The sequence below is a fragment of the Ursus maritimus genome, unplaced genomic scaffold, assembly GCF_017311325.1.
Source record: "Ursus maritimus isolate PB19 unplaced genomic scaffold, ASM1731132v1 scaffold_4, whole genome shotgun sequence".
Lineage (NCBI taxonomy): Eukaryota > Metazoa > Chordata > Mammalia > Carnivora > Ursidae > Ursus > Ursus maritimus.
The window spans coordinates 1861658-1877530 of NW_024426552.1; the positions used below are offsets into that span (position 1 = coordinate 1861658).

General features: G+C 52.7%; 2 protein-coding genes and 1 pseudogene across 2 annotated transcripts; 1 reads left to right on the plus strand and 2 right to left on the minus strand.

The window, feature by feature from the left end:
* The first annotated feature begins 6 nt into the window (after positions 1–6).
* LOC121100442 (keratin-associated protein 12-2-like) lies at positions 7–1016 on the plus strand. Its single transcript, XM_040621651.1, has 2 exons — positions 7–645; positions 676–1016. Exons 1-2 carry the CDS (start codon positions 97–99, stop codon positions 751–753), a joined length of 627 nt encoding a protein of 208 aa, XP_040477585.1. The 5' UTR covers positions 7–96; the 3' UTR covers positions 754–1016.
* Positions 1017–4916: 3900 nt separating this feature from the next.
* LOC103680744 (keratin-associated protein 10-8-like) lies at positions 4917–5546 on the minus strand. Its single transcript, XM_008710226.2, has one exon. The coding sequence runs from the start codon at positions 5544–5546 to the stop codon at positions 4917–4919; it is 630 nt and encodes a 209-aa protein (XP_008708448.1).
* Positions 5547–15520: 9974 nt separating this feature from the next.
* The window catches only part of LOC103680745, a 1030-nt pseudogene continuing 677 nt past the window's right edge, over positions 15521–15873 (minus strand).

Consider the following 15873-nt stretch of genomic DNA (forward strand, 5'->3'; position numbering starts at 1 on the left):
GTGTCCGTGCCCGTGAGCTGCCAGCCCGCCGTGTCCGTGCCCGTGAGCTGCCAGTCTGCTGTGTCCGTGCCTGTGAGCTGCCAGTCTGCTGTGTCCATGCCCGTGAGCTGCCAGTCCGCCGTGTCCGTGCCCATGAGCTGCCAGTCTGCTGTGTCCGTGCCTGTGCCCGTGAGCTGCCAGCCCACCGTGTCCGTGCCCGTGAGCTGCCAGTCTGCCGTGTCTGTGCCCGTGAGCTGCCAGCCCACCGTGTCCGTGCCCGTGAGCTGCCAGTCTGCCGTGTCTGTGCCCGTGAGCTGCCAGCCCTCTGTGTCCGTGCCCGTGAGCTGCCAGCCTGCTGTGTCCATGCCCGTGAGCTGCCAGCCCTCTGTGTCTGTGCCCGTGAGCTGCCAGCCTGCTGTGTCTGTGCCCGTGAGCTGCCAGCCCACCGTGTCCGTGCCTGTGAGCTGCCAGCCCTCTGTGTCCATGCCTGTGATTAGCAAGCCTGCCATGTATGTTGTCCCCTCCTCCCAGTCCTCTGTGTGTGCGCCCGTGAGCTACAAGCCCCTAGTGTTCGTGGCCCTCTCCAGCCAGTCGTCCGGGGGCTGCCAGCCCTCCCGCCCCACCCTGCTCTGCAGACCCACCTCCTGTAGCACCCCATGCTGCCTCTGACCACAATATGTGGCTTCCTCCTGCCAGTCCTCTGGGGGCTGCCAGCCCTCCTGCCCCACCCTGGTCTGCAGGCCTGTTCCCTGTGGCACCCCTAACTGCTGCTGAGCCCATGGCCTCCTAGGACCCCTCCTCCGTGTGGTCAGAAGTAGCAGCTCTCCGAACTCCTACAAGGCAGCCCAGACATCATCCACTTCAGACCTCCTGGACCCCATAGACCATCTTACAGCAAAGCCACTTGATCCCCTCTAACCAGGCAGAGAGAGTCGCCCCCAGTGTCCCTGGCCCCGGCCTGGGCCATCCACACAGCACCCACCCTGGCTGGTGCGGAGGGCCTAGGCTCTGCAGCCACCAGCACAGGGTCCAATAAATCCCAGAGTGCATCGATGCCCACTCGCGTGTGTGTGGTGTCTCTCCTTTAACGCCTTTCCCTAAACTGCTTCCTCCAGGGGAACTCCTGGAATCCAGGAAAGCTCCTGCAGAGAAGCCACACGGTATGGGATGCCTGTGCCCAGGGAACTCTTGGGCGAGTGGGCGCTCCTAGCTCAGCCTGATGGGCCCCCAGGGCTTCCTTTGTCCCCCTTTGTCCCTTGAACCTGCGAGGTTATTTTTTACTCTGCTGGGTGGGGCTGAGAGTGAATCTCTAACTCTCTGATCTGACCCCTTTTAGGTAAAAAGGTCCCCTCCTCGGCCATTAATATGCGGAGCCAACCTGGTCTAAAAATTAAAAATGTACGCTCCATCGAGAGTATAGCTCCTCCTTCTCCCATTCGGGGGACAGGGCTTTGTGGGTAACCTCCGTGGCCCCGGGAGATGCCCACATCTCGTCCCCAGAACCGGTAAATACAGCCCTACAGGTGAGGCGGCTTCCCAGACGGGGTGAACTGAGGGTCTTGCAACGGGAGCCGTCCTGGAACAGTTGAGGGGGACTCCCATCATCCTAGGGACTTGGGAGAAGGGAGAGGAAGGGCTGCCACGGAAGAGGAGACCGCGGGAAGCGGGACACCGCAATGTGGGCTGGGACCACCATCACCTCCGACTCATTCTCTCCTTGGGCAACGGTAGCCTGCTGACCGTGTAGACGCCCCATCTACGAGCAGTTCAGCTGACCTTGTAGACGCCCCCCAGAGCAGGTGGCCCCGCTAGCGGCTCGGAGGGACAGGAGACAGGTTGTGCGGGCGCTCTGGAAGGACCCAGCCCCGCCACACCTTGGTTTCAGCCCGAGAGGCCCTCTCCAGACTCCGGCCTCCGAGCCGTGTCCGCGGGTCCTGCGGCAGCCACCGTGTGCGTGGTCCGTCTCGGGGCCGCGGCACAGACCCCGCCTCTCTGTCGCACAGCCTCCGGCCGCCGCCCTCCCGTGTGCTCCCGCGGGGAGCCTGCACTGTTCCGGGTCGGGAAACCTGGCCCAGAAACCAGACTGGCCCCCGACAGCGCGGCTTAGCCCTGTGGTGTGACCACCGGCCACCCGAGAGCAAGGGCGCTGGGGCCGCCCCAGGCAGGCGGGAGATGCCCAGAGGGGGCACGGTCGTCAGCGCGGGGCAGCCGAGGCACACCAGGGTGCCGGGGGGAGCTGTCTGAGCACCAAGAACTAGCCCAAGAGGAGCGCAGCGGGTCCTTCCTGTGGGGGGACCACGTGTCCACGAATCTGGAGACATCCGTTATCGTGAGGTCGCGGGATAATGAGGAAGGGGCATTCGGGAGCGACTCTCGGAGCACCTACTACGCGCAGCTCTACGTCCCCCTCGGTCCCCTCGTCAGTCAGCAGTCGGATTGACTGTGTAGATGCCCCATCTGTGAGCAGTCCTACTGACTGTGTAGACGCCCAGTCTGTGAGCAGTCAGGCTGACTGTGTAGACACCCCATCACTGAGCAGTCCAACTGTGTAGACGCCTCGTCAGCGAGCAGTCGGATTGACTGTGTAGATGCCCCATCAGTGACCGGTCAGGCTGACCGTGTAGACCCCCCCCCGTCTGTGAGCTTTCCAGCTGACTGTGTAGACACCCCATCTATGAGCGGTCTGATTGTGCAGACTCCCCATCTGTGAACAGTCCCACTGACTATAGATGCCACGTCTGTGAGCAGTCCGACTGTGTAGACCCCCTGACAGTGAACAGTGTGGCTGACCGTGTAGACCCCCCTTCTGTGAGCAGTCTGACTGACTGTGTAGACGCCTCATCTGTGAGCAGTCTGACTGATTGTGTAGATGCCCCGTCTGTGAACACTCCAAATGACTGTGTAGACACCCCATCTGTGAGTAGTCTGACAGACTGTGTAGACATCCTGTGTGTGAGCAGTCTGGCTGACCATGTAGACCCCCCATCTTTGAGCAGTTTGGCTGGCCATGTAGACTCCCCATCAGTGAGCAATAAGGTTGACTGTGTAGACACCCCATCTGTGAGCAGTCTGACTGACTGCTTAGACATCCCATCCGTGAGCAGTCTGGCTGACCGTGTAGATTCCCCATCTGTGAGCAGTCTGGCTGACTGTGTAGACTCCCCATCTGTGAAGAGGTCGGCTGATTATGTAGATGCCCCATCTTTGAGCAGTCCAGCTGTGTAGACTTCCCATCTGTGAGCAGTCTGGCTGACTGTGTAGACTCCCCATCTGTGAAGAATCCGGCTGACCATGTAGACTCCCCATCTGTAAGCTGTCTGACTGACCGTGTAGACGTCTTGTCTGTGAGCAATCCAGCTGGCTGTGTAGACGCCCTGGCCGGGAGCAGGGTGTCCGGCCGTGCCTTCTGCAGCTGTGACCGACTTTCCTGCAGGAGCCATCAGGAGGTCCTGGATGTTCTCGTGCCGCTGGGCCAGAGCAGGGGTGCGTCCTGCAGGGGCCCCCGCCCGTCCCTCCCATGCACTATTTTGGCGACACTGTGGTTTGCTGGTTTCCATGTGAGTCTACATCCCTGAGCTTCGCTCTTTTTGGTTACGGATGAGGTGGAACCTTCCTCCACGTCTTTAACTCTGTGCTGTGAAGAATCCATCGAGGTCTCTGTCCGTTTATCTATGCAGATGGGCATATTTTTCTTAAAATTTGAATGAACAAGTGGGCACAGGTTTTGGATAAATTCAGGCCAACTGAGGGATTTAACAGCCAAGGTGTGTTTACAACCCAGTCCCTTTCTCTTTAAAGGCCCCCTTAGGGTTTTTGCTCTGTCTCTTCTTCCGTGGGGTAGAGTTAACAGTCTCTGGGAGGAGGTACCATCTATTCCTTCCCCTGTCTGCTGGGCCTGGGCTGTTCTGCTCCTGGGGGCCTCTTCTGTCTGTTCCTGGCACAGGGGGTAAGTAGGAAGCCTGATGCTGACCTGGCTGGTCTGACTGGTGCCCACTTGACTCTCTGGTGCTAGTGGTCCACTGAGACTGCAGGCTCATCCTCTCCCACTGTCCTGAGGATTCGTCAACAAGGCATCTTTTTGCTCCCTGTCTCTCCTCAATCAGGCCTTGAAATCTTGAGTAGAACGAACGATGTCTGAACCGACCCCTGCACCCCTCTTGGGGCTACAGGGATTTGCGGATGCTTCAGAGCGCCAGCCCTTGTGCCCAGACCAGCGTGCAGGCATTCCTTCGTGCGGGCACCTCTCTCCAAGGGAGTCAGCATGTGCGGGGTACTGGACCCTCAGGTGCTCACCAGTTAGGGTCGTGCTGCTCCCCATCTCACCCTTAACCTGCACGGGCAGGGGCCAGGCGAGGGCTGGAGCCCAAAGCCCACTCAGGGTCTAAGCCTTGTACAACTACGCTCACCCCCCAGGGCCCAGGCTTGGAGGGCTCTTCACTGTGGGGAGGGTGGGGCTGCGGGGTGGGGAAGGGGCGTGGAGCATGCAGATGGCATCCGCGTTCAGACCTCTTCATCACTCTAGTGTTTTGAACTTGGAATTTGAGAATGTCTTTATTGTTTGCTTCCACCAGACAGAGCTCCACTCTGGAGGGGTCTTTGGGCTCCGAGGAGGAGAAGAAAACAAACACCAGTCTATGTCATGACACAAACATTTTATTGATTATAGCAATCGGCCTTTGTCACGTGGAACACAAGCAACCAATTCTACAAGGAGGGTTCCCAGGGTGCCGCAGTCCACCACCATGGAGGGACTTATGGGCCATCTCTTTGCAGAAAGGGATGGATGGCATGTTCGAATCGCTGGCAGGCAGCATCTGTGTGCTCACTGAGGGGCAGAGGGGTAGTCCTGGCGCCCAGAGGGGCTCCAGGGCTCCTGAGAGAGGAAATTAGTGCCCTGGAGCAGAGATGGCAACACCAGAGGCAGAAGTTCGAGCTTCTCAGCAGCAGGACTTCTGGGCCAAGGCGGGGATGCGGCAGGTCTGGCGGGAGCACACGGGGCGACAGAGCAGGGACACGCAGGAGGCCCGGCGGCAGCAGCTGGGCTGGCAGGAGGAGGCGGGGGCACAGCAGGAGGCGGCGGGCACGCAGCAGGTGGGTCTGCACACGGGGCGGCAGAGCAGGGACACGCAGGAGGAGGGTCTGCAGCAGGACGAGGAGCAGGGGCTGGGCTGGCAGCAGGAGGGGACAGAGCAGGGGGAGGCCCCCGAGCAGACAGGGGTGCAGCAGACGGGCTTGCAGCAGACAGGGGTGCAGCAGACGGGCTTGCAGCAGACAGCCTGGCAGGGGGAGGAGCTGCAGCAGGAGGGCTGGCAGGAGCTGGTGCAGGCTGATTGGCAGGGGCTGGACACGCAGCTCGCAGGGGTGCAGATGAGGGTCAGGCAGGAGCTGGCGGTGCAGGAGCTGGGGGTGCAGCAAGTGGGGGTGCAGCAGGGGGGCTCGCAGCAGCTCTCTGGACAGTCATCCACCTGCCAGGGGGAGTCGGGGCTGGAGTCGCAGGAGCCGGGCAGGCAGACGTGGCTGACGTAGCTCAGGTCGCTAGAGCAGACGGACAGGGTGGACGCGGCCATGGTGGGGGTGGTGGGGGTGGAGGAGGCTGTAAGTGTGAGTGTGAGTGTGCGAGTGTGTGTGTGTGTGAGGTGCCGGAGCTGACGGCTTTTATACCCTCCCAGATGTTTGTGTTGTCCCAGGCAAAGGCTCACCACGCCTCCCTTCCTTGTTGGTGTTTTGGGCTGTGAGGACCATCATTAGGGCCTGTTCTGTTATCATGACATGATCTTGCTCAGCTTACAAACCTTGGACAGTCCGGGTCAGGGCTGGTTGTCCCTGGTGTGAGCCTGGTTCCCCTAGGACACCTGTAGGGAAAGTGTAGGCCCTTGTGGCTGCCTGTGTGGCTTCCACCTGGCAGGTCATGTTCTGGGGCTCTGGGTGATGGCCCTGGGCTCATGGGACAGCTCCATGTCGACCCAGCCTGGGGGTGCAGACCTCACTTGCAGCAGCGGGCCTGGCCTGTGATCGGGAGAAAGGAGGACAGAGGTGCATATTTTGGGGCACAGGCAATGTGCCTTCCTGGGCGGCCTTGTGAACTTCTGTGGTGCCAGCGTCAGCCAAGGCCTGTGACGAGGAGGAGGATGCCCGTGAACAGGACCGGACGTCCCCTCCCCAAGAAGGAGCCAGAATGTCCCAGTGAGGCCTGCACTCCCTAGGTCATTAGGAGAATCAGATTCAAGGACTGACCTTTGGGTCCTAACACTCTTCTCTGGAGCCTGGGGTCAGTGGTCCCTGGTGGGGGCCTGAGGGTGGGCTGAGATTTTATCTGGAGGAGGCAGGTGTGGAGCGAGGATGATGTGGGACAATCCATCCAGGACAATCCATCATTGCTTTATTTCAAAATCCAAAAAGATTCTTTCTGGAGTACAAATTGAGGATATTGAACTACCAGAAAATATTGGCAATATGCCTGATGGGTGAAAATGAGAAAGTCCTCAGAACGAAAGCATGTACAAAAGAATCAAATACAAAATTCAAAACATTCAGATTTCCAATAAGCGTATGGCAAGCTACTTGAGCTCATTATAATCAAATGTATTCAAATTAAAACATAAATGTCCCACCTGTAAGATCAACCCGACTTTACCATGTTATTAATTTCCGGTGCTGCTGAGCGTGGGGGCCCCACTCCTAGAAACCCCTAGCTGGCATGATTTTTACAGATTGAGCTCATAATATATAAAATGTACGATTTTTTCCATTTTAAAGTGTACAAGTCAGTGGCATTTAGCAAAGACACAGTATTGTGCAACCATGACCACCATCTAGTTCCAGAACATTCTCATCACTCCAGAAGGAAACCCTGAACTATTGAGGAGTCCCTCCGCAGTCCCCGTCAGTCACTAATCTGCTTTCTGTCTCTACGGATTTGCCTATTCCCCGCCTTCCACACATAAGGAACCACAAAGCACGTGGCCTCTTGTGTCTGACGTCGTTCACCGAGCATCACGTTTTCCAGGTGCGTCCGTGTTGTAGCCTGTGCCCGTGCGCCACTCCTGTTCCTGGCTGAGTAATATTCCAGCAAATGGGTTCACCACATTTTATTTCTCCGTTCCCCAGTCAGTGGACTTCTGGGTTGTTTCCACCCTTTGGCTGTTGTGGATAGTGCCGCTGTGGACATTTGTGTCCAAGTTTTTGCTTGAATGCCTCTTTCCAGTTCTTCCGGTGTGTACCTAGCGGTGGCATTGCTGGGTCAGATGGTAACTCTATGCGTAACTTTTGAGACTGCTTTCCACAGCAGCTGCACCACTTCACATTTCCAACGGCGAGATCTGATGTTCCAGCGTCTCCACGTGCTCCCCGGCACTGCTTCTGTTCTCTGCTTTTAAAAAAAAACTGTGGCCACCCTAGTGGGTGTGAAGTAGCAGCTTATTGTGGTTTTGACTTACATTTCCCTGATGACCCATGATATTGGGCTTCCTTTCAAGTGCTCGTTGGCCATTTGAATATTTGCTTTGGAGAAATGTCTCTCAAAGTGCTTTGCCATTTTTAATTGGGTTATCTGTTTTTTTTTTTTATTGAGTTATAGGAGTTCTTTATGTATTCTGGATACTAAGCCTTTATCAGAATTATGCTTTCCAAATATTTTCTCTCACTCTATGGTTTGCCTTTCAGTTTCTTGATAACATCCTTCAACGCACAAAACTTTTTGAAGTCCGACGTATCTATGTTTTCTTTTGTTTGGTGTCATAACCAAGAAAATTGTTGCCAAATCTGTCATGCAGATTGACCCCTATGTTTCCAAGAGTTTAATAGTGTTGGCACTTATATTTAGGTGTTTGATTGATGTTTGAGTTAATTTTTGTATATGGTGTGAGGTAGGGTTCAACTTTATTCTTTTGCACGTGGCTGTCCAGTTGTCCCAGCACCATTTGTTGAAGAGACTATACTTTCCCCACAAAATGATCTTGGCACCCTTGTTGAAAATCAGTTGACCAGATATGTATGGGTTTATGTCTACACTTTCAATTTTATTCCATTGACCGATACATCTATCATTATGCCAGGACCACTGTTTTGATCACTGTAGCTTTGTAGTAAGTTCTAGGTCTCCTTTCTAATTTGGATGTCTTTTACTTGTTTTTTCTTGTCAAATTGCTCTGGTCAGCACTTCCAGCACAATGTTGAATAGAAGTGGTGAAAACGAGCATCCTTTCCTGTTCCTGGTTTAGGGGAAGGCTTTCAGTGTCACTATAGAGGCTGATGTTCCCTGTGGGTTTTTCACCTACCCTCTGTTATGTTAAGGAAGTTCTCTTCTCATGGTTTGTTGAAGGTTTTATTATGAGAGGATTTTGGCTTTTGTCAGATGCTTTTTCTGCATCAGCTGAGATGATCATGCCCCCCCCCCCCATTCTATTAATGTGGTGCATTACTCTGATTGTTTTTTGTATAATGAATTACTCTTGCGTTCTTGGGACAAACCCACTTGGTTATGTATAATTCTCTTAACATGCTGCTAGATTTTGTTTGATTGAATTTTATGGAAGTTTTAAAAATCTTAATCTATAAGGAATTTTGGTTTGTAGTTTTCTTTTGTTGTCTTTGTCTGGCTTTGATATCAGGATAATGCAGACCTCATAGAATGATTTAGAAAGCGTTCCCTCATCTTCTGCTTTTTGGAGGAATTTGAGAAAGTTTAGTATTTACTGTTCTATAAATGTTGAGCAGAGCTCAGCATGAAACCATCTGGTCCTGGGCTTTACTTTTGGGGGAGGTTTTAGATTACACTGTGATCTCATTACTTGTTGTATGTCTATTCAGTTTGCCAGTTTCTTCTTGAGTCAGTTCACTCACTTCAGATTCAAAAATACAAATAGATTGAAAGTGAAAGGATAGAAAAAGATATTTTATGCAAGTAATAGCCAAAAGAGAGATGGATGGCCATAATAAAATCAGACAAAATGGACTTAGAGTAAAATATTGTTGTAAGAGACAAGAAAGGACATTAAATACTGATAAAAGAGTCAACATATCAAGAAGATATGACAATTATAAACATATATGCACCCAGTAACAGACTCCCAAAATACATGAAGTAAAAATTACGGAATTGAAGAAATGGTTTCAGTTCTACAGTAATAGTTGGAGAGTTCAATAAATCATTTCCACTAATAAAAAATGACATGATAGAACAACTAGATCAAAGACAAGTAATGAATCAGAAGCCTTGAGTAACACTATAAACCAACTAAACCCAACATGTATACAAAATAACAACAGCAGAACGCATGTTCTTCTCAAGTGCCCATGGGATATTTTCCAGATTAGACTATATGTTAGGCCACAAAACAAATCTCAGTAAATTTTAAAAGGTTGAAATTATGCGAAGTTCTCTGGCCACAATGGAAAGACACCAGTAACAGAAGAAAAGTGAGAAAATTCACGAATAAATGCAAATTAAACAACACACACTGAAACAACCAATGGGTGGTAGAAGAAATCGCAAAAGAAGTTAGAAAATACTTTGGATGAAAGCAGATGACAACACAATGAACCAGTGCTTATGGGATGCAGCAAAAACAGTGCTCAGAGGCAGGCTAATAGCTGTCAACACTTAACTTAAAAAGAAGAAGTATTTAAACCCATAACCTAACTTTACATCTTAAGGAACTAGAAAAGAAGAGCAGACTAAACCCAAAGCTGCCATAGGAAGGAAACAAAGCACGGATTAATTAGAGCCCAGAACTACTACAGAGATAATCAATGAAATCAAAAGTTGGTCCTTTGAAAAGAGCAACAGAATGGACAAACCTTTAGCTAGGCTGACTAAGAAAAAAAGAGAGAACACTCCAACTGAATAAAAATGGAGACATCACTACTGACCTTGCATAAATGAAAAAGGTTATGTGAGAGTACTAACTGGACACCAAAGAATTAGATGTAATGCACAAATCCTTGTAAACACGCAAACTACCCAAACTAACACCCTTGCTGGAGTTATTTATTTCTAACTATGGCTCCAAGTTACTGATTACTGACCTTTTATTTCAGCCTGAATTATCATTTCTTATAGGGCAGGTCTATCTACTAGCAATGAACTCTTTTAACGTTCATTTACCTTGAAGTGTCTTAATCTTTCTTTGCTACATTTGTTTTGGTTGGCAGTCCTTCTTCCAGCACTTTAAACTCACCATTACACTGCCTCCTGCCGTGACATTTCTGATGAGGAATCGACTGTTAATCTTCCCTCTTGCTGGTTTTACGATTCTCTCTTTGTCTTTGGATAGTTTGATAATCATGTATCTTAGTGTGGTTGTCACTGGATTTATTCTACTGGAGTTCATTGAGCTTCTTGGTTGTGTAGAATCAGATGTTTTTGTTTTTGTTTTTGTTTTTTTAGTTTGGGAAGTTGTTGGCCATTATTTCTTCAAATATTTTTTCTGCCCCTTTCTCTCTCCCCTCTCTTTTGGAGATTCCTGTCAAGTGCATGTTGGTCTACTTGATGGTGTCCCACAGGTCTTGTTATCTCTGTTCATGTATCCTTATCCCCTTTTCCCATGTACTGCTCAGACTGGAGTATTTCAGCTGCCCTGTCTTCATATTTACCAATTCTTTCTTCTGCCTGTGCACATGTGCTATTGAGCTCCTCTAGTGAGGTTATCATTGCAGTCATTGCAATTGGTTCAATAACCCTAGAATTTCTATTTGGTTCCTTTTTTATACTTTTGTCTCTTTATTAATATTCTCAATTTGGTGAACATTATGCTCTTGGTTTCTATTAGTTCTTTGTCCATGGTTTTCTTTGACTCTTAGAGTATATTAAGAGAGTTTATTTAAAGGTTTTGTCTAGAAAGTTCAGTCCTTGGGCTTCCTCAGGGGGATTTTCTGCTAACTGCTTTTTTCCCCCCTGTGAATGAGCCATCCTTTCTTCCTTCTTTGCATACTTCATACTTTTTGTTGAAAACTGGACACTTTGAGTATTATAATGCAATAATTCTGGATATCAGATTCTCACCTTCCCTATAGTTTGTTGTTGCTGACTGTTGTAACCTATCATTGTGTTTCTATTTAGTGCCCTTTTGTTTTGGCCTCACTTATCATTTCTTGTAGGGCAGGTCTATCCACTAGCAATGACCTCCTTTAACTTTGATTTACCTAAACTGTTTTTTAATGACTGCACTCTTTGTCACGTGTGGTCACCATTCTATTATAGTGGTCAGATAGTGATTTGACAGAGAGTTCCTTAAACACCTGGAACCAAACACTATTTTTTCCCCAGTTTTTGTGGCTGGGCTCTGCTTGTGTTGGGACCATGTCCACAACCCTGGGCCAGGCAGTTTACAGCTCTGCCTTTACCTTCACTTCCTGCCCACCAGAGCTGGATGTGTAGCCAGCGGTGAGTGCTCAGGGCCTTCTCAGGTCCTTTCTGAACACGGGCCCCTTGTGGGCATGTGTGGGGTCTTCTGGACTCCCAGTCACCTGTGGAAGCTTGAAAGCCTTATTCCTCCAAGCATTTCATTCCCCAGCTTTCTGTCCTTAGCATTTTGGGATGTCTTCTCTTTGCCACAACTGATACCCTTGTCCCATGCAACGGTGGGTTCATTTGACAAACACTCTCTGTGTAGCTGCTTCTCTGCCTTGAAAGAGTTTCAAGTTATGAGAAATAAAGCCAAGCCTTTGGTGTGGGCACCTCCAGAGCCACTGCACAGACAGCCACACTTCTCAGAGAATGGGGCCCACTCTCTCCCTCCAGAACCAGGGCCCTCACTGGGACCCAGTGCACCAGGTTGCAGTTGCTTTTGTGTTGATGAAGCATTCCCTTAATTGTTGTGAACCTTTCACCATTTTCCATAGTTCAGGTGAAATTGTTTCTGGCGGCTTTGCCAGTTTTTCAGTGCTCCTGTGGGGCTGAGGAGGGGGGCCCTTAGAGTCCCCATTCCTGATGTTCTCCAATGTCACTATTAGTAGGCACAGTTTGGAAAGTCCTTTTGAGGGCATTTGTTGATATCTCTCAGAATTTAAGATCAGCAAACACTCTGACCTGGAAGTCCCACTTCTAGGAATTTAGACACAGTGAAAGTATACACTAGTGCACACAGGTAAGCATGGTGGTATTGTTTGTAATAATCAAAACTAGAGAGACTCCAGATGCCTGTTCCCCTGTTGCTGCATGAATCAATAATGGTGTATTCAGCCTTTGGAATGTTATGTGTCTAGGCAAAAGGAACAATGATAAGGTATTATTCCTTATCAAGTTGGCAAAGATAGAAAAATGTAAGGCCCCATGCTGTGAATCTGTGCTGTTATTAAGAGGATCCAGACCCTGATGACAAGTGATGTGGAGCATTTTTTTCACGTGTCTGTTGGCCATTTGTATGTCTTCTTTGGAGAAATGTCTGTTCATGTCTTCTGCCCATTTCTTGACTGGATTATTATGCAACTGATGAGTCACTGGGCACTACATCTGAAACTAATCATGTACTATATGTGAGTTAATCGAATTTAAATTAAAAATAAAATAGAGGACCCAGACCCTCTTGAGGGCAATGTGATTTCCACGCCTCCACCATCTGACCTGTTGCTCTGCAGTTCCAGGAGCTCATTCTCAGATTTGCTCACGTGTGTGGGAAGATGCATCTGGCTACATCTGGACATGTGTGTTCACACGTCCTCCCACCTTCTGGTCTGGACATGTTCTCACACTGTTTTGGCCTTTCTCCACTATTGCTGTCCCTGATCTTCCTTTCCCAGCTGCTCTCTGCTAACCCAGCCCAGCAGACGGGAGCTCCACAGGCTGTGTCCTGTTCTCTGCCCTCTGCATCCCAGCAGAACGCCCGGTGCTGGAACACAGGGTATTCCAGTGTCTGTGAATGTAGGCATGAGTCTGGGATGCCCACCTGTCCCAAAATTACCATCCGGGCCCTGGACAAGCCAACTGCCAGTCTCCTCTGTCCCCACCTCCCAGCAAGACTGTGGCCTTGCTGACCTCTGGAACAGCCCACACCTGTGCATGGGGAAGAGCTGCTTCTACTCACGGTGGATTGGAGTTTTTGTTCTCAGCCCACGGGATTTTCCTGGAGCACAGTTTCAGACCTGTGATGGTGGCCAGACAGCAGAGCAATGACCTGAGGTAGACATGGCTGGCAGGCGGAGCTTCTGGTCCCCCAAATGTGGCAGTATAAGCCCCAGAGAGGAGTGGCAGGGCCCTTGGGTGCTGGCTAATGGTCACAGGTCTCCGCTGAACACCCCATTCCCAGATGAGCTGTGGGTTCCCTTTGTCAGTGAAACCACCACAGGAAACAGAGGGGAAGGGTGTGAGACTCTAAAGTATTCATTGGGGTTATCCTGCGGACAGGTAGTTGCATCGTCTGACCGACCCTGGGGTGGTGTGGGGCTGAGCGAGTCTCCTGTTGCCTATCAGGCCCAAGAGGGTCCATGGTCTCTGCCTTTCAGGGCATCCTGGGGGTGCTTTGGGGGCATTTTCTGGGGGGAATGCAGATGTGGCTGGGTCAGCCCTGGAAGGAGTTTCGTGATGACAGAGTCATTGGCTGTGAAAGGGAAGGGCTGGGCTTGGTGGCTTCTTCCTGAGTCGAGGGTGGGCTTGGGGAGGTCCTGGCTTGGCAGCAAGCAGGGGTACTTTAGGTGATGGTCCAAGTGAGGTGGGCAGGACCCCACGGGAAATCTCATGGGCATGTAGCCAGCTGGGCTGCAGGGGAGGGCTGGGCTCACAGGAGCTGGCACAGCAGAGCCGTGCGGGCGTCTGGCGGCCACGGGCGCTCCCATAGCCCAGGGGAGGGGAGCAGGTGGGCCGGGGACAGGCTGGCTGGCAGCCGCAGCCGGAGTGGCATGTGGTGACCTGGGGCTGGGTGGGATCAGGTTGGAGGTCGGGGCTGGTCAAGGGCCCCTTTCCTGGGCAGCCTGGCAACAAGCCACATGGGTGTTTCTTTACTGTGTTTCCCCAACACTTCGTCCCTCAGTCTCCTCCTCAGAAAGAGGGGACGAGGGGCTCAGACCTCAGAGAGCAGCTGTGAGATTAAACCCTGGTCTTTTGGGTGCCTGCAGGGGTGCAGGCCCACGAGAACGGTTACGGCTGGGTGAAGCCGGTGTTTATTGTGAATAAATCAAAGGATTAGCACATGGGCTCAGGGCGCTCGACACCACAAGACGTATGGAAGTGAGACTGCAGAGCAGGGTGACGACCTAGCGCAGAGGGCCCGAGCCTGAGATACACTCCAGGTGCCATCACCAACGTGGGGCATGGGTGTTCATTAGCGCCCCCGCAAGGGGTCTACATGGCTGAGTGGGCGGCGCACACGGCTGGGTGGTGTGGACTGAAACCGAAGGGTTTTCACCAGCGGCAGCAGCATTGCCCAGGAGCCTGGGGAAAAGCCTGGACAATCCCAGGTCACTTGTGTAAACCACTCAGGACAAGTGTTCCTGCGGTGGGGGTGGGGGCCTGGGTGGGACAGTACCGGCCACACTGGCAGGTGATCTTGCTGGATGTCCCCTCCCTTGTCCACTAGTGATCTCACGTGAGGCCACTGTCATCCTGACTTTGGAGCAGGCCGCTGTCCACAGCAATCGAGGCCTGATGGGCTTCCCAGTTCACAGGGAAGATCCCGCACCATGACTCCATGTCCCTCACACTCCCGGGCGGAGTCCAGACCTACCAGATGACGGCCCTCAGAGTCCTGCCCAGGACGGGATCCTGGGGGTCCTTCTACCCACCCTTAATATTTTGTTTCAGACCTAGTTGTTTTCTTCAGGAGCTTGGAGCATTGTCTCCCCCATGACACCACCCTTCCCCCTCTACCTTTCCGGGAAGAGCCCGCGGGAGGACCCCAGGGGGACCCCGGGCCCATAGGGTCTGTGCTGCCTGCAGCCCACAGGCCAGCTTGTCTGGGGTCGGATTGCCCAGCGAGGGCAGTGGGTGGAAATGGGCCAGAGGCTGAGAACCCCCAGACCACGACCCGTGGGCAGGCAGCCAGCCTCGGAAAGTCCTCGGAACGCAGCACCCAGCAGCACTGACCTTCCTGAGCGAGGGCATGACCCCGCCCCCCACCCCCGGGGGCCTGGCCAGAGGAGTTAGGCCCCTGCCCTTCGCGACTTCTCAGTCCCTCATTCCCAGCAATGTCTGCAGCTGGAGGAGACAAATGTCCGCTCAAAACCCTGGGTTCCCCCGCCCCCATGAGGGTCAGATGAAAGGAAGCAGATCCGTTGGACAAGTGAGTTTATTGGGGTGCCCGAGGAGGGGCTGACAGGTCAGACGTTAAGGCCAAGGGACCCGAGCAGAGACACTGGGAGGGAAGGACAGGGACCCAGAACAGGTGGAGGCGCCTCCTGGGAGCAGGAGCCCTGGGGAGCAGCGGGGTCAGCGGTCTGGGGATGCAGGAGGTCAAGATCAGGTCAGGAGCGTGGACACATGGGGGACCCCGTCCTGGTTGCGGGCAGCCACCTAACACAGGTCAGTACTGGACTGAGGGGGCGCTGGGAGGACCACCGTCACTGGGTGGGTCCTGAACCCAGCTGGCCCTGGGGGGAGAGACGTGCCCAGTCAGCAGCAGGACTTCTGGGCCGAGGTGGGAACACAGCAGGCCTGGTGGGACCACACAGGGCGGCGGAGCAGGGACACGCAGGAGCCCTGGCGGCAGCAGCTGGGCTGGCAGGAGGAGGCGGGGGCACAGCAGAAGGAGGCGGGCATGCAGCAGGCGGGTCTGCACACGGGGCGGCAGAGCAGGGACACGCAGGAGGAGGGTCTGCAGCAGGACGAGGAGCAGGGGCTGGGCTGGCAGCAGGAGGGGGCAGAGCAGGGGGAGGCCCCCGAGCAGATAGGGGTGCAGCAGACAGATGTGCAGCAGACGGGCTTGCAGCAGACAGGGGTGCAGCAGGCGGGCTTGCAGCAGACAG